This window comes from Cucurbitaria berberidis (genome assembly GCF_010015615.1).
Source record: "Cucurbitaria berberidis CBS 394.84 unplaced genomic scaffold K460scaffold_1, whole genome shotgun sequence".
Classification (NCBI taxonomy): Eukaryota; Fungi; Ascomycota; class Dothideomycetes; order Pleosporales; family Cucurbitariaceae; genus Cucurbitaria; species Cucurbitaria berberidis.
In genome coordinates this window covers 5,483,985-5,501,006 of record NW_024468935.1, presented here as the reverse complement: position 1 = coordinate 5,501,006, position 17,022 = coordinate 5,483,985, and the positions used below count along the sequence as shown (strand labels likewise).

Genomic DNA, 17,022 nt, shown 5'->3' with positions numbered 1-17,022 from the left:
CTTGCGCCAGAGGTGCGAATTGATTCATCCATTTGATAACCCTCACTATACTTGACCTGTTGCTTCACAACACCCCGTTCTTTGACGGCTCTGGCACCGCTGCGCAACATTTGACGAGACGTTCGGGGTGGAGTTGGGTTGCATGAACTTGGCCCAAGCTCAATGACGTGGACCGTGAACCGCGGCCGAACTTTACAACGTCGAATTGGACCGCTATCCACCTGCACCGGTGATAGCAATCGCAGCTTTAGAAAGTCGTACTCCATTACCGCGCCATCCATATCGCAGCTTGGACTATTCTCGCTGTTGTCAACTGCTAGTTATAAGGGCCACCGGTCAAAGCAGGCCAACTAAAGAGCAAGAACAGCGAAATGAGCGGGCCGACGGCGAAGAGCAAAAGAGGGCCTACAGTGCTCATGACGGATTCTCGAGACACACCACCTCGCGGACCACAACGAACAGCCACTACGCAACGACCTGCCGCCAAGTTGATATCGGTTGACAACATCCTCCAGTACGCTTCCGACATTCCATCCCAGCAGCGACGAGGCCCGCCAGGGCACCGGCCACTGATGCATACACGAACACCCAGCGGTCGCCATCCACTCGACCCCAAGCTCTCTGGCCGCCTGATACCACAGCATATGCCCACTCGGTCAAGTAAGCTTAGCGAGAAGCTGGTCTTGTTGCCGGAGACAGATGAACAAGAAGAGGACGAGAAGGGAGACTTTGATGACGATGAATTCGAAGGGCCGCCTACAGATGAAGATTTGGCAAGACGGACAGCCAAAGGTGGCCCAAAGGACAAAAGCTACGCAGAACGTTTGCCGAAAGCTAGGAGAACGGACAAGCTCTCGCGAGTGACAGCATACTGCACAGCGCAGGCCTACAAAATGAAGAGTACAGCCGAATTCGTCAAAGACCAGCACCATGCCCGGACAAAACTATACGACGACTGCCTGTACACCGTCTACCACCTTCCCCTCCTCCCAGGGAGCGACGGTTATCGTGTGCGCAGCAGCCCTGCGCTGAAGAGTCCTGGCGGAAAAAATGTCCTCGACGAGGAAATCGAGCGCAACGAGCAGCGCGACCACCACGAAGGCTACTTTGGTGACGAGGAAACCTACTTTGTTCGCGATGACCACGAACTAGAGACTCCCTACGACGGCCTACAAGATCGCAGGGATTCCAACGAAAACTCGAGGATTGCGCCCAACGCATTGACGTTTGGCGAGATGTTCGTCTTCTCCTATGGCGTAGCTGTATTCTGGAACTTTACCGAAAAGCAAGAAAAAGACATACTCGCCGACTTGACATTCTCCAGCACGTCTACGGGCGTCTCGCTCGCAACACGCCCTTTGACCGAATCGGATTTCGAAACCGAAGAGTTCCACTTTGAATACAATCCCGACATTCAGCGGCCGAGAGTGTACAATGATATGATTACGCTGAAGAGCGGGGATCATATGATTAAGCTTGCGATGAGCCATGCGATTGCGCAGAGTACGAAGTTGAGTTTGTTTGAGGAGGGCATGAGCAGGACGATGCTGGCGGCGCAGTATGTGCCAAAACGACTGGCGTTGACAGGCAAATTGGGCATGAATAGGACGGATGTTGTGAAAATGATAGGCCAGCTCTTCACCAGCAGAGTCGACGTGAACTTATGTAAGTCCAACCAACGCATGGTTTCCCCTGTTGGTCGCAAACTGACGTGAGCACAGCGTCGAACATGCTGGATACGCCCAACTTCTTCTGGGACTCTGAGCCTACCCTTCACCCGCTCTACACCGCCGTCCGCGAATACCTCGAAATCAAACCGCGTATCCAAGTCTTGAACGAGCGCTGTCAGGTCTTTTTAGACCTCGGGGAGATTCTGTCCGACTCTATCTCAGACAAGAAGATGACGAGGATAACGTGGATCATTATTGCATTGATTGTTCTGAGTATTTGTGTTACGTGTTTGGAGGTACTGCTGCGGTTTGCGATTTTGAGCGGCAAGGGACGGGTGACGGTGGCTGCTGGAGGAATGAGTGGGCTGAAGGGGTTGAGTCCACCAAGCTATGCGGGACCGAGTCTGCTTGCGGCGAGAAGTGTGCTGTGGGTAGGAAGCGGTGTCAAGGGGATGTTGGTGTAGGGCAGTCTGCTGGATAGATTAGGGCGTACATGAGTCGTTTGGGCATAGCGATGGCGTTGGTGGACCAGTATTTGCTTGTATACATTAATATTGAGGCTATTATCATTTCATAATAGCGCCCACTGGAGCTTGTTGTGACATTGACGTCCTCTGTTGAGAGCTCTCTTAATCGACGGGCATAGGGTATATGCCATGCTAGTGTAGTGGCACGATGATTCAGTATGGTAGAGCAGACACAACGGAGTAGGAAGATAGACTTGTAGCTTAGTGAGTTTGGGGGTTTATCGAACATTCGTCATCATGAGATGGCTTAATACCGTATATCCTAGGATGATGTTCAAGATACTTGTAAAGCTAGCTCGCAAATCAATAATCTTACCTATGCTTCTACTTCACAGTTGCCTTGATCTATGGCTTCGCGCAAGACAACCCTATGCGAAGCGTACATAGCACTGTCACTCTAACCAAATAACAGCCTCTTAACGGTCAACCCCGCCAAACAGCAGAGACTGATACCAGGAGGTTGGCGCAGGCATAACCCAAACGTTCGCGTCCAAAGCGCTCTTTGTCTAACCCGTTCCCTACGAGGTCTTGACGCATCACATCCACGTCTTAAAAGCGACATCATCACCATCACCATCACTGTCGTCATCATCATCACTTTCCTCACTCATCACTACCTTTCCCAAATTTGCTGAATGTACACAACCCCTCTCATCACAACACAAGTATCAGTATCAGAAACGCCCCTCTCGAAACGCCCCATAGCTGCCGCAAACCGCGCGAGTGCACCGCGCGCCGATTGGTTGTGGGCGAATCGCTCGGGGTGCCTCTAGTGGGGCGGGAACGAAGGGCACAGTCGACAGGGATTCCCACGCGCGATTGGGATTGGTTTCCGGGGCAGGCAGGGCCAAAAGACGCAGGGACCTGTTGTAAACACAACATAACACGCAAGACGCGCCAGGGGAAAAAAGGGTCGTGCCTGACATTAGCTGGGCATCTGCATTTACTTTTTGCCATACGCGACCGATCGACTTTCCGATTCCTTGTATACAGAACCTCTACTTACCCTTTACCGTCTTCTGCTTTCGTTCCTGGTTGGCTCTGGTCTTTTTGCGCTGCCCTAGTTCATTACGGTGGTATACTTCCTATAGCGAGCACGATAAGAAAACACCCCCACCGAGTTCAATTCCGACAACAAGAGACAAGATGGCTCTAGCAGGAAATGGTCGAGCGAACGGTGGCAACGCGACCGTTGCGCAGCGGTACGTCTTCGCTATTTCCTCACACACGCGCACTTACTAATACCTCACCCAGCCTCCAGAAAGAACTCATGGACATCATGACCAAGCCCACACCGGGCATAACCGCCTTCCCCGACGACGAGAACATGACAGTGTGGACCGCGACCATCGACGGCCCCGCCGACACACCCTACGCCAACCTCATCTTCAAGCTCTCCATGGAGTTTGCCGCAAACTACCCCTACTCGCCCCCGACGGTGCTGTTCAAGACGCCGATATACCACCCGAATGTCGACTTCTCTGGGCGGATATGTCTGGATATACTCAAGGACAAGTGGAGTGCGATTTACAACATTACGACGGTGTTGTTGAGCTTGCAGAGTCTGTTGGGGGAGCCTAACAAGTGAGTAGAGTGGGGGTGTTGCATTGTGCATGGCAAGTGCTGATAAAGTGTAGTTCGAGTCCGCTCAACGGCCAGGCTGCTGAGCTTTGGGATAAGGATCCAGCGGAATACGGGCGCCTGGTTCTCGCACGCCACAAGGCGCCGGAGGAGCTGGACGCCTGAGCATCCTGGGCGATTTCTCGTCTCTCGACTGTGCCCTCTGTCTACTCCTGGCTTTGGTTCGGAAAGTTACATGGCGGCACAGTTGATCTGCCCTTCAGCGCGGCGTTGGATAGAACCTCTTGGCTTACTCTACCGGTTGAGTCTCCACTTCTTGATGGCTTGGCTTGTTTGCTTTTTCCCGATCGCTTGGAATATGCATGACGATTGGAAACGACACGCGACATGGACCAGACGTACTGTTTTACGCGATGGTCCTTTCTACACGACGGCGAGTGGCTGCTTCAATTTTGCATGGCATGGCGACGGAGTTGCATGGTGTGATGACGGTCACGACATTCTCTAGCGCGCCAGGCGCTTTCATGGCTGGCGTACAGGACTCCAACTCTGTCCAACACCCCCTAAATACCCACAATGAAAGTTACGAAATGATCAAAAATGTCCTTGTCTCCTCCTCAGGCATAATCAGGCTGTTCTGTGTGACGTCTTCTTCCTGATCGTGTGAGCAACTCTGCGGCGTCGAGGCATTCGGCTTGCGATGGCGGCATGCAAGAAATGGGCAACGTAAGATCTCGCCGTGCGCCACTTCCGCCTCGAGAAGGATCGATGACCAGGGCGCAGCCTGCACAGAACCTGGCAGCAGTGCTGCGGGCGCACGGCACAGCACGGCACAACGATCAGAGCTCAAGCATAGCCCATCCAAGAGAGTTTGGAGATGGCAATTTCAGAGTGCGCGCCTGCCAGGTTTGCGATATGAGGGTGTCGATAGTACTTCCGGTGCTTCATCAGGCAGGCGGACTTGCTGGGGAGTTTGTGGACTTCCGTATGCAGACTAGTAGTGTACCAGGTTGGGGTGGATGCATGATGAGGCGCTGAGATGGGGAGCAGCTGGGGCAAGGCACACATGTGGGCTGTGGAAAGCGCGGAATCTTGCGATTATCGCGGAATGCGACAGTTAATCATTACGGTAGCATTGGGGCGGCGCCAGACAGTTTGACGAAAAAGAAGGACGACGCTGCCAGTGGCTTGTTCCCAAAGGCCCTGTCTGCCCGTTGGTGGAATGGAAATTCTAGGACCTCGCTGTAATCTGGCAGAATGGCCTTCTGGAGCCTTTTCGTGACGTACGCTCGTCGCTGATAATATGGCCGGTTGTCAAAGCCGAAAGATCATCAAATATCATGGCGTGGAAAAAGCAAAGTGGTGTGGGTGGTGGAAGCGTCTGGACGAGGCGCACCATATCAGCCTCATCAAGCAGGAAAGATTGGGGGAAGCGACATGTTTTAATATGTCGGTACGTCGGGTAGTGCGAGGCAGGAAATGAGCAGACCCAGGCAGGTCACTTGATATCATGATGCTATATAGTAGGCGTCATCTTATTATTAGCTGTCTGACACGATGCGCGGATTCGCATACTCCATCGAGAAGCGTTGCACGAACGAGGGGTAGAGTGGAAATCAAACAAAAGGACCAGCATTGACCTCGTTGTGTTTCGCTGCCCCTGGTGTTCCTGTGACGAAGTCTGTGGTACTTCATCTATGCACCCCGCGACGGCTTCGCAATGTAAGTAATATGGTAGCAGACGGGGACGGGGCCAGGGGGTGCAGATATTGTACCTCGGGCGCCAGGGACATTTCTCCCCAGCAGATTGTTTGTCTGTCTCTCCAAGTATCGTGGCTGTCCCTAGCCCTGGTTTGCTAGCCATTGTTTGCTGAGCGAACGACGGCCATGGCGAAGGAAACAGTCGGAGTGGGTATGCAGGTCAGGGTTGGCTTCGCTGCAGGTCGAGGTTCTAGCTGCAGGTGGGGTGGTGGTTACTCTGCATACGCAAGTAACGAGTTCGCTCACTCACGCACCCGGTTATTTCTGCTGGCGGCCGAGCCGAAGGCGAAGTTCCGATGCGGGCATGGCTAGTAGTACCCACCCTTTTGCTTGACGCTGTACACCTGATCGGAGGGCAAGTGGTGGAAGCGAGTGAGTGATGGGTCTGGGGCGCGTGGGGTCATTCATAGCACATAGCGACACAGTCAGTCAGTGGGTGGGCAGGAACAAACCAACCATCAGCCTGAGCCACAGAGTCAGATGGAGGCTGATGCTGATGCTGATGCTGATGAACTGCTCGACGCCCTTTTCGCCCTTTTCGTCCCTGTCGTCTCTTTCTGTTCAGCAGCACGAGCATGCTTCTTCGTCCTTGGTGGATGGTTCCGCAAGGTGCGGGGCTGCCGCAGACCAGGGCTGGACCAAAATAGGTCAGGCTCGTTGACGCTGTGCATGCAGAAGGCGCGTCCCGATGGAGCTGGGCCTAGCCGCTTCGCGATGGGAGCCCGCCACGCCGGATGACAGCGCGCGCGGGCCCTTCTAACCGCACCGCTTTTGCTGGTCAGGCCGTCTGCGCTGGTGGGTGTGTGAGAGAGGGAGAGGCAGAGGGGAAGAGAGAGTCTGTGTATGTGAGAGAGAGAGAGAGAGAGAGAGCCTCATTAATGATTGCGTTGGACGTGATGGATTGCATGGGGCTGTCGTCTCAAACATGGCACACAGGTACGCCAGCAGCAGCATGCCTGCCTGTCCTAGTGGCTAGAGGGTTGCAGGCCCCGGCACCCAACTTCCGCTGCCGTTGTTTCTTAGAGTCTGCCACGAGTAGCGGTGGAGCAGTCCAGCCTGCCAGACAGACTCATCAGCAAGCTTCCCAGCTTCGGTCAGCGAGGGCGCAGAGCTGTTGCTGTTGTTGTTGCTGTTGCTGTTGCGGTTGGACTGGGGACAAGAGGCGGCCTGCAGCGTCCCCAACCTCAACTCGAATCCGAGGCTGTATTAATACATCGGACGGAATGGGACCGGCGGGCGCGGTATGTATAGCACCGCCTTGCAGACGGCGACAGATTCATGTAGTACGAGGGCATCTCCAATGCGGGCCGCCGGTGGATTTGGCCTAATCGTCCTACCTAATGCCTCGAGCGCCCGCCCGCCCTTGTTCGGCACCACTGCCCTCTGAGGCATGCGCGCGCTGGCTGGCCTGGCTGGCCCAACATCACATCACGTCTCGCGCGGCTTCCATTCATTCATCCATCCATCCATCCTTCACCACTCTTCTCTGCTCTACCCACAAGCAATTGATTGCACCTGCAAGTGTCGAATGTCCCCTGCCTGTCCACCTTTCATTCTGTTCGTGACAACCCAATCGTTTCAGACCACTCGGTCCCTTTGATCCCCGTGCACGCTTGCTTGCTCGCTCGCTCGCTCGCTGGATTCCGGGACCGCTGCACTGCACTGCGCTACGCTATGACAGTCTGATCTTGTCTTACGGTCCTCCGAGCTGCGAGATTCCTCTGTTCGCTCCTCCGTCCTCCTCGACCATACTACCAACGCCCTCGTCAGGTCAAACGTAGCATTCCTCTGTGACGACGGGCCCGCTGCCACCAACACCCCGTCTGCACTGCTTGCTATCCGCGTAGTGCCTGGGTGCTCTCTCTATGCATTGCTTCCCATAGCAACATCCGGGTGCGAGCTCCTCCACACCTCGTTCCGCCTCTTGGACACACACAGCCCGCCATCACACTCACCATGGCGGCCTCTCTGCTTCCCACGGGCGGCATTGCCCTCGTTGGCGCCCCGGATAGAGACATCGGACGGAACCACGCCGTCTTAACCCCGGTACACGCCATGCAGCTGGAAATGACCCAGGACATTGTCGACGAGCTTCTCGAAAGTGCCAGGAGCGGGAAACCACCACAAATCTTCTTTGGAAGGGCTCCTGTATGTGTGCCCACATCTTCCGAACCAACCGTCTTGTTGTTCCTCATTGTCATGGTGGTTCGACTCTAGCAATGAATGACACTAGCTGACCATGCACCAACAGCAACTCAAATACGCCGACAAGACCCACGTCCTGCATAGCAGCCCCGAGACGCACCGATACGAATTGTACAGGTCCAGCGGGGCTGGCAGCGACGACGACGACGACCTCGAATTCGCAGGCTTGATCAACCACACCCTCACAGTGCAGAAGGCGGAACATGTCACGGCAGGCGTAGACACGGCCTTGGAACAGCTCAGGAGTAGCATGGCTGCCATCTCAGAGATCAAGGAAGCCAACAAGTATGCCTCCCCGGTATTCCCGTGGCTGCCCAAGACCCCTTGTATCACATGCAAGTCGAGAGACTCGAGCACACCATGCATACACCTCGACTAACACTGTTGCTTGCAGGACTATTGTCGGCGAAGCTACTCCAGGTCGCACACCAGCCCATCGCCGTTTTCCTTCGTCTGGCTTCAAAGCGCAGCACCTCGCGCCCTCCCCCCTGCTGAGTGCTGCCTCCTCGCCCATGCACAGGCGGCCACCCACGTCACAACCCAACAACAGTCATGACATGGTCCTCACTGCCCTTCGTGTCCCCATCATCCACCTCCTCGCCAGGGAGCCCGCTACAGACATGACTCTTGCCAGCACATGCCGCACGTCGCTCGCCAGCGTGCGAGACGTCCTGTCCAAGATTGCCAAGCGCTCTTCGCCAGACGCCGACAAGTGGCAGCTGACTGACAAGTCCTTTCGTGAAGTAAACCCTTGGAAATTCCCATATCAGTCCTCCGAGGACCGCCAACAAGCAATCGACTGTGCAATCAAGTCGTTTGACCGTCAGCGCCTGGCCAAGGACGACAAGCTTTGGCAAATCCTACTGCCGCGTGAAGAGCGAGGCCAGGGTATCTGCTTGTCACGTTCCAAGGTGAAGGCACCGGAGGCTAAACCCAAGCCAAGCACACCGATGCATAAGATTTCAGATCTGACCAAGAAGAAGCCCGTTGCTAAGAAGGCCGAGGACAAGGTCACTGAGAAGAAACCCAAGGCTGTAAAGGACACGGACACTAAGCCCAAGACCATGAAGGAAAAGTACCTGGCTCGTGAGAAGCCAATGGTGAAGGGGGTGAAGGAGGTGAAGGAGGTGAAGGAGGTGAAAGAGGAGCCCACAATAGCAGCGACACCTGACGCAGCTACACCTTCGTCTCGGCCTACCGCACCTTCTGACCGCAACACTCACCCAACCGACGCTTCCAAAATCCGCATCAAGAAAGCGCCCGCTGCCAATTTCAATTCAACGCCGCGAGTGAAGCCCAAGATGCCTGCCCGAGATCTCTACAAGGACCGCCCCTCCAGACCAGTCAGGCCTGCGATGCCCATAAACACCAAGCCGAAGAACCCATCTCCGCTCTCAGCATCTCCGCCTCTCAATGCCAGCGACTTTGAAGACAACCACCCCGTCCACAAAGCCCTCGCCGCGGCTCCCTCGCCCGCCAAGACCTCCTCCGGCAACTCGGATCGCTCGTTGAAGCGCAAGGCGAACGACATCGATAGCGGCATTCACGATCACGGCTCGGCTGTGAAGAAGGCCCATATGGACCGCTCAACGCCGAACCATACGCCGTCGCACACCAACGGCAGGCTCAATGGCTCTACGCCTTCAAGCAGTAGCTCACTGAAGCGCAAATCAGACGCGTCGTCTAGCTCCAACACCCCCACCACCACCCCCAAAGTGCGCAAGGTCGCCAATATCGATACCGGCCTTGCTTCGCGCTACCATCATAACAATCCGCAGGCGTCACCAGGCGCTTCCTCAGCCTCCACTACCTCACCATCCATGCCAAGCCTGAGCTTCCGCCAGACGGTCGAGCTATCTCAGAAGTTTCAGAAGTATTACAAGAAGTACGAGGAGTTGTACTGGCAGTTGACCGAAGCGGTGAAGCCACCAACGGACGCGCAGAGGAACGACCTACTCAAGATGCACAAGAAGCTCGAGGAGATGAAGAGAGAGATCAAGGCGGGTGCCGGCGTGCATCGATGATGAACGAGGCTACGGCCAACGAACCACGCCAAGTGCGAGGATGATTATCACAGTACAGTTTTGCACATATATACCCACGGCCCACAGTCTGATGTGTATGGCGGCAATTTGCATACCCAAAAAGGTGTTGGAGGAGATTTCTTCCCTCGGGATTCTACAGCGTTTGATTGTGATATTTTGGGACAGCTGCATCTGGATACGGAGTTCTTGGTTGGTTATCTCTCCCTATCTCATACCTTAGGGATCGCCCAAGGGCAATCCCATGTCTATGAACGATTGATACGTTAATGGTTACATAAAATGCGTTGGGGCTATATGATCCTCATCTATAAGTACGTAGGCTACCGAATAAAAACTCGCGTCTGTTCACTCGCGAATGTTCCTCATTTCTCTTCCTCGTCGGTCCCCCACCAAAGCCACGGCACTTGGGGGGTTACACAGATTAGCGCCACATCCCCCAATCTCCGAATGATGACGTGCCGTGATGCCACCACAAGACATTCGTCCACACGTCAGGATATCTACATCCACTTGTCCACACCTGTGAGCAGTGCTCGCCGAGGACACCCTCCCACTTCAGTACACCATCCCAAGGCCGGATCAGCACTTCCAGACCCAGTCGCGGCCCCAGCCCGCCTGCCCAGCCCGCTCGCTCGATCGCTGCAGCCGCCGCCGATCTCCTTGAGCACAGCACCTCACCTGCACCACACCACACCACCGCCCGCTTGTGCGGCGCACGGACCCCTGCACTAATGAACGTCATCCACACACACATCTCAGCCCCATGCGCTAGCTGAACCCTTTGCCTTCTCATTGACGCCATCTCAAGTAGACCACATTTGACGATACCAACCAAACACTCCATTGCTCGCTCGCCGTATATGAGTCTCCTTCGCAACTTACTGCGGAGATTACCCACGCGCACTGCCACGAGAGAATACGCGCACGTGCACGATATTCAGATCAAGTACGCGAGAGCGCCGCCGATTAGTGAGGAGTTTAGGGAGGGAGAACAGCAAGACGTCGGGAGTATGGAACGGAATGGTATGTTTCTGGGGAGTGTGTGTTTCTTTGTGGTTATGCGGTTATAAGAGGGAGAAGAAGTGCGGAGAATCAGAATGTGTATATAGCAGGACTACGAAGCTAATAGGAGACGATAGTATTCAAACAGCCCCTCGCTCTCCACTCCACGCGCCCGTTAACCGGCTTCATGCGCACGGGGTACTGCGAGGCGCCTAGGTCAGATGCTGGGAATCACTCCGTTGCTGGTATGCTACATCCCTCTTGTGTATTCAACAATACATCATCAGCCCCTAACATGCAAAAGGCATCGTGTCAAATGAGTTCTTGGATTTCTCTGCATCGCGAGGAAACGATCTCCGGCAAGCTGGGCTTACGGACGGGTGCAAATGGTGTCTGTGCCTCAGTCGGTGGAAAGAAGCGTTCGATGCGAGGTCGGGAGATGACGACAAGAAGGTTCCGAAGATTGTGCTGAAAGCTACGAATGAGAGGGCGCTGGAGGGTGTTTCAATGGATGATTTAAGGAAGTTTGCTGTGGATAAGGAGTAGCGTAATTATCAGCCCTTCGTCACAAATCAAATATTATCAAGGACAGCTACCAACGTTCAACATCGACCATAGAGCCAGCCAGCTGGTCTAAACGTTGCTTCGTAAAATTAATTAAATATGAACTAGTCCTCCTCTTCGTCTAACCCCCGTATCGGCTTTTCCCGCACAAGTCTGCGCTCCAGACTACACCTCAGCACTCTCTTTTCCGCCCCAATCCCCACCCCCTTCAACGCATCGTCCTCGCGGTCCCAGTATATAGCCCAATCATACCCGCCCCTCTTCTCCTCGACAGCAACTAGACACTCTTCCCCTTCTAGTGTGATACCTTGTTCGTCGTCGACTGTCCAGTCCCAGTGTCCCACCCTGTGCCACTTTGCCTCTGCGCGAGGCCCGTATTTGACTTCGCGAGTCTGTTTGTCGACGTAGAGCCAATTTAGCTTTGGTTTAGTTTTCTGGTTCGCTTTTGACTTTGGTTTCGGCGTCGGCGAGGAGGAAGGAGAGGGAGAAGAAGACGTGGTGGATGGAGAGGGCGGCACGGTGCTGACGAGCCCGAGGATCGGGGCTGAGGGAATGAGTCTGTGAGGGAGGTCTTCGCTTGGGAAGGGGAGGTAGAAGCCTGTGAAGGGGTGAGGTGTGTCGCCGCCGTTTGGATCGTCTCTCGGTAGGTTTGTGTCTGGGTTCTTGGGCCATAGACGGACCTGTGGTATTGTCAGATCGATTGCCCATGCTCTGCGACTGTGCAGTATATCTGTGTGATGAAGCGCACCTTTCCGTCCTTCAAGACCACAATCGCACCATTCACCTCATCTTTCTTCCTGCTCTTCGCATCGCAGAATACATCCAGGTAGAATTCCTCCTGTCGCTCGTCTGTCTCGGCTTCTTCGTCGAGAAGGCGTTGTTGGTGGACGGCCTCGTTTGCGCCGATTGAGATGGGTATCCCGGCTAGGGTGAGTGCATACATGTCCTCGAGCTAACAGAGCGTTCAATTGAGTAGCGCCTAGACACAGGTTGGTATGCGTGCGTGAACGGCATCTTGAGCTGTGTCGAAGCAGGGCTGTTGGTTCTCAGAGCCGACTAGGATTAAGGGTCGATGCGGTCATAGGCCGCTCCACTGTGGGGTTCGGCTAAAGTTGCTACCTAAGTGTGCTCCGAACCCAAACAATCATCATCCGGATTCATATCCTTGTTTATTCCGCGTGTACAAAGTGAAAGAGCATGACATGCCATAACTTTTGGTAGAATTATGGGTCGAAGTGAGTCGAGGGCTCCGCCGTTTGATTCTGTTCCAATATACATACAAACGGATTGAAGAACATGATACGACCCTCAATGCTTCCATACCTCAGTTACCCAAGTGTTGCATGTTATTAACCGCTCCCGAATATCACACGATCGAGCCAATACCCATCTCGGTCATCGAATTCGACTCACTCAATGAGTTTGTCTGACCTTTTACTCAGAGCAAACCTCATACTTCAAAATCCTTTCTTCGTCAATGTTCCAGCGCCGGAACTCAATCTCTGTGAAACCTGGCGGTTGTTCCTTCTCCACATCTATCAGGTGGCTATCCTCGAAGTCGACAATGTAACTATACAGCGAAGTTAAAACCACAACAGATTGAGAGGAATCTCTATACTTACCACTTTCGCTCCTGTTGGTCCCAGACGATATTTCGCAAGGCCCTATCATTGGGTATTATGCCGCAACTCCATACCTCTCTATCAGTCTTGTTAGTCTTGTTAGTCTTGTAGCGAACAGTATCGCAGAAGAGGAACTTACATTAGCGCCTTTCTGAACGCTTCTCGAAACTCATCCCGCTCAGCTCGCGATAACTTGCAGAAGATATCGTATGGTAGCCGGGAGCCAGAAGTCTTGGTCATCAAGACGAAAATAAGATAGCCTCCAACAATGCAATCTTCGTGCATGCCAGGTCGCACAGTTGTCTCTGTGAAATCTAGAAGTTGCGGTGCGCTTTGGCATCGAAAGTCTGTTGAACGGCGGAGCGCCGCGATTTCTTGCACTGTGTCCTCGTTGGGTTCGATAGCTGGACTTGTGCAGAAATTAAATGCAGTCTGTGTCTGCTCAATGAATCGTTGTGTTCGAACTCGGGAATTGGGGTGATGGATGAGTTCTTCTTCGTAATCTGCCATGGACATTTTGTATGATTGTATCGTATCTTCCGAAGCTTGCACCCTGTAAACATTAGTATGTTTATAGAGTTTTATATAGACAACAACGAGATAGGGTATCACAGAATAGACACAAGATAGTACAAACCGGTAAATCCCCTCTACCAGTAAGGGAAAAAACACGAAAAGCGTGACAAGTAAACATTAGTAATGCGCAGCTCTCAGCATTTTCACTCACTGGAACTTGATCTTGATGACCGCTTCTCTGGTTTTGCCATAGAAGCCTGAAGGGTCTTCCACGCAAACGGCTGTGAATACTTGTCTTGCCTCACAAGGGCTCCAAGTCTGCTGTAGCGCGACTTGAGACAATGGTTCCTGGATCAACCATCGCGATTTGTCAGGGAAGACGACAGACTTTCCTTCGAAAGCGAAGCATTTGTGGGCAGCAGGACGGCTCTTTGTAGGTGAGTTGAGCTTAACACTCGCATTCGAGGATGGCGGACAGGAAGACATGGAAAGGGCGGGTGTGTGTGATGAACTAATCTCAGTTGTGGTAGCTTCTAGTAGTGTTAACATTGCGTTTGGTTGGGTGATCTTGAAAGTGGAGTGTACGGTGGAGCTTTTGACTAATAGCATAGGTGAGCATTAACCCAACGCGGGTTCACGTGATTCCCTGCTCTTGCTCAATTGGGTAAAGACAGCGACTTGAATGTGAAGGCACAATAAGGCGGTGTGCGTAGTTCTGTGCACCCCAAAATCTTGTAAGCGATGTCTTGAGTTGGAATGTTTGACTAAATTGCTACACTTAGGAGTATGTATCTGGTTGGGTATGGGTCCTAATTTCTGTTCTGGATCGTAGCCTTAACAGTAAACCGTTGCTATAAGAGAATGTGTTCAACAATCGTCTAAGCCGTAGGACTACTTGTGAAGCTATTTTTAGTCTATACGTATACTTTGGGCGGATATGTTTGGGCGGATATGTTTGTGATAAGGCTCGCCTTCCCGGATAGCCGTTGCTCGAGTCAAAGGACAACCAAGTGCACTGCAAGAGCGAAGATCCCTCTTCTTCTCGCATACACAAACTGCTACTTCCTTGTAAAAACAATTCACCTGCCCCTACGGCAACGTCCCACATGTCGAGCAGGGCATCTGCGATGCACTTGAGTCTCCAAGCAACGCGCAAGCATTCAGTGTTATACCACCACCATTAACCACTCACCCATAGTTACATATCGCTTTCATGACCATCTTCTTTCGTTATCCATCTCTATTCACCCCATCCGTTTGACATACAATATTCTAAAGAATCCAGCCTCTCGAGAAAACCACTCTCACTATGCCTCAAAACAGCAATCCTGACAATGGCGTAACGGCCGCGACTTTGATCAGCAAACTCACTGTTCAACAACGATCACGTCTTTCTCAGTATGTGTCAATTACGAAACAAACAGTCCGAGACGCCATTTCAATCCTACAACAATGCGAGTAGAACCCGTTGTTTGCGATAAACCGTTTCGAGGATGGCCAGTCCAAAGGAAAGAGTCCATTTGATGTCGAGAGCAGCTCAGAAACAGCGCCCAGTCTGTCGACGGAAATTGAGGCTATGCGGCTCGAAAACCTCACGCCGCCACCCAATGTGTCGACAGCAACAGAGTCTGGGCAGTCGACTCGAAATTTTCCTGGAGGTAGCCAGCGTACTGGTTCATCAATGAAACCGCCGCCGAATGTCAGCGCTGCGTCCGCGGTCTCGCGTGTCTCTCAGTTCGCTACCGGTCTTCCTCCCCCACCAACGGCCTCACCAGGCCCCTCGAATACCCCCAGGACTCACCCAACCACGTCTAATTCTGATTCACCAGGTCCATCTACGAAAAAGCTGAGCGCGGAAGCCCTTGCTGGCACGAAGACTTGGAAGAAAATGAAACCATTGAGCCCACTGGAAGTTGTGGTGCGACCCTTACCAAGCGATGTACTCCCCAAGCCCGAGGAGAATGGGCTATTGTTCTTCGGCGAGGAGAAGTTATGGTATCTCGGTTTCGTCGGGCGGTGGGCAGGCTTTCAGAGTCTTGTGATGGATTTCTACAACAGTCAGCTGTTCAGGAGCGCTTGCGACGAGATAAAAGGCCACCCCATTATCCCACCTCGCAGCTCGGACCTCCTCGACGGTAGCCACGGATCCCAACAGCTCGCCGACTTCTTCCAGCGCGAGGTGCTGGAAGTGGTGGTCGGGATATACAACAAGCTCCTCGAAACTATGACCCTTCAGCAGTTGACTGTTCCAGACAGCGTATCCCTTGGCCAGGCCACAGACGAGGATCTGGGCAACGAGGACTTGGCGTGGAATCCGAAGTTCGTGGTGAGAGCGATGCCGAAAGAGGGTGACGACCAGACTCGACTCATCGGGCATGCAGAGTACCTCGGAGGAAGGCCTGGTGCATTGTCGTGGGCTATACAAGAGCAAGTGAAGAACTCGTGGGGAAGCCTGCGATGCGTTCTAGGTGATTAGCCACTCTCTCTTTCAACGTTTTGGGGCAGATTGCTGACAGACTTCAAAAGGTGACATCGCCCAATGGATGTTGATGGATAACATCCGCTACGCCTTCCTCACCTGCAGCGACGAGGTCATCTTCATCAAATTCGACATCGTCGAGCGCGTTAAGTACGTGAACCGTGCTAGAGGCAATGAAGCGGCGGACGTCGATCAAGTCGACGTCTTGACAGAGCCATGGCTCTACTACTCCGACCCTATCAAGTTCACGGATGTACTAAACGAGGCGGAGGGAAAGGTGCCGGTGAGGCTGGCGCTGCTGTCTTTGTTGCATATCGCTTCGACGACGGAGTGGCATTTGCCGGCAAATATAGGGTCAGCACGTAAGTAACGTCTGCGTGCGGACTGCATGAAAGGCACACGCTAACTTTGTAACTCGACTTTTAGTGAACTATGCGGCGAAAACGAAAGCTGGAGAGAAGTGGAAGCCGGCGCCTCTCGACATGTCGTTGTTTTCGTTGTGAGGAATCGACGAATGTCGGGGATGGACAGGGTTTGTGTGATAGCCCGACGGTTTGAGTAGGATCTGCAGGTTAATGACCTGATAGACAGGTATCTATTTCAATACAAGTCCATGATGAGATATCGATGCTTAAGACCAATCTCTCGGAATGTAGCGATGCGGAAATCATGATCATTCAGACGTCTGTAACATATCGGCAGCGAAGCACTTCGCAACTACCCGGCATGCTCCCTGTACCAAGAGAGTGAGCCAAACTCCCACATGCAGAGTTTGGAACCTGGGCTTAGGCAACGAGGAGTTGATAAGTTGGTCTCCTAGACGTGTCTCGTTTTGCCGCTATGGTCGGGGAAACACGGAGATGAAGGCAAGCCTCATACCAGCGCTGTCCCTGCCATATGAAGCCCCTGGTCTATCCAAAGTTGTTACTTGCATCAAGGATGCACGCTCACATCCCCAGTGACTTCGCGGCTTGGCTAGACGAGCTGTGCCAGGAATCTCAATGAAAGCAAAGGCTTCCATTGGTGGTGCCTCTCAGCTCAGTATGTTTT

General features: G+C 53.2%; 8 protein-coding genes across 8 annotated transcripts; 6 read left to right on the top strand and 2 right to left on the bottom strand.

Moving 5' to 3' along the window:
- The first annotated feature begins 218 nt into the window (after window positions 1-218).
- On the top strand, window positions 219-2,447 carry K460DRAFT_413099 (DUF155-domain-containing protein). Its single transcript, XM_040937584.1, has 2 exons — window positions 219-1,665; window positions 1,722-2,447. The coding sequence occupies exons 1-2, from the start codon at window positions 372-374 to the stop codon at window positions 2,132-2,134; spliced, it is 1,707 nt and encodes a 568-aa protein (XP_040794119.1). The 5' UTR covers window positions 219-371; the 3' UTR covers window positions 2,135-2,447.
- Window positions 2,448-3,249: 802 nt separating this feature from the next.
- On the top strand, window positions 3,250-3,964 carry K460DRAFT_37056 (ubiquitin-conjugating enzyme). The gene is made up of 3 exons (XM_040934190.1): window positions 3,250-3,399; window positions 3,452-3,781; window positions 3,835-3,964. The coding sequence occupies exons 1-3, from the start codon at window positions 3,344-3,346 to the stop codon at window positions 3,941-3,943; spliced, it is 495 nt and encodes a 164-aa protein (XP_040794118.1). The 5' UTR covers window positions 3,250-3,343; the 3' UTR covers window positions 3,944-3,964.
- A 3,531-nt stretch (window positions 3,965-7,495) lies between these two features.
- On the top strand, window positions 7,496-9,768 carry K460DRAFT_274780 (uncharacterized protein; the record flags this gene model as incomplete). Its single annotated transcript, XM_040927982.1, has 4 exons — window positions 7,496-7,687; window positions 7,791-8,029; window positions 8,139-8,830; window positions 8,921-9,768. 4 exons carry the CDS (start codon window positions 7,496-7,498, stop codon window positions 9,766-9,768), a joined length of 1,971 nt encoding a protein of 656 aa, XP_040794117.1.
- A 150-nt stretch (window positions 9,769-9,918) lies between these two features.
- On the top strand, window positions 9,919-10,749 carry K460DRAFT_37028 (uncharacterized protein). Its single transcript, XM_040934127.1, has one exon. It carries the CDS (start codon window positions 10,069-10,071, stop codon window positions 10,519-10,521), a length of 453 nt encoding a protein of 150 aa, XP_040794116.1. The 5' UTR covers window positions 9,919-10,068; the 3' UTR covers window positions 10,522-10,749.
- K460DRAFT_37001 (uncharacterized protein) lies at window positions 10,210-11,398 on the top strand. The gene is made up of 3 exons (XM_040934068.1): window positions 10,210-10,812; window positions 10,929-11,036; window positions 11,096-11,398. Exons 1-3 carry the CDS (start codon window positions 10,650-10,652, stop codon window positions 11,335-11,337), a joined length of 513 nt encoding a protein of 170 aa, XP_040794115.1. The 5' UTR covers window positions 10,210-10,649; the 3' UTR covers window positions 11,338-11,398.
- A 61-nt stretch (window positions 11,399-11,459) lies between these two features.
- K460DRAFT_351461 (uncharacterized protein) lies at window positions 11,460-12,298 on the bottom strand (the record flags this gene model as incomplete). The annotated part of the gene is made up of 2 exons (XM_040931576.1): window positions 11,460-12,035; window positions 12,104-12,298. The coding sequence occupies 2 exons, from the start codon at window positions 12,296-12,298 to the stop codon at window positions 11,460-11,462; spliced, it is 771 nt and encodes a 256-aa protein (XP_040794114.1).
- Window positions 12,299-12,789: 491 nt separating this feature from the next.
- K460DRAFT_351460 (uncharacterized protein) lies at window positions 12,790-13,493 on the bottom strand (the record flags this gene model as incomplete). The annotated part of the gene is made up of 3 exons (XM_040931575.1): window positions 12,790-12,925; window positions 12,978-13,055; window positions 13,117-13,493. 3 exons carry the CDS (start codon window positions 13,491-13,493, stop codon window positions 12,790-12,792), a joined length of 591 nt encoding a protein of 196 aa, XP_040794113.1.
- A 1,342-nt stretch (window positions 13,494-14,835) lies between these two features.
- On the top strand, window positions 14,836-16,576 carry K460DRAFT_36977 (uncharacterized protein). The gene is made up of 2 exons (XM_040934024.1): window positions 14,836-15,961; window positions 16,020-16,576. The coding sequence occupies exons 1-2, from the start codon at window positions 15,070-15,072 to the stop codon at window positions 16,340-16,342; spliced, it is 1,215 nt and encodes a 404-aa protein (XP_040794112.1). The 5' UTR covers window positions 14,836-15,069; the 3' UTR covers window positions 16,343-16,576.
- Window positions 16,577-17,022: the final 446 nt, after the last annotated feature.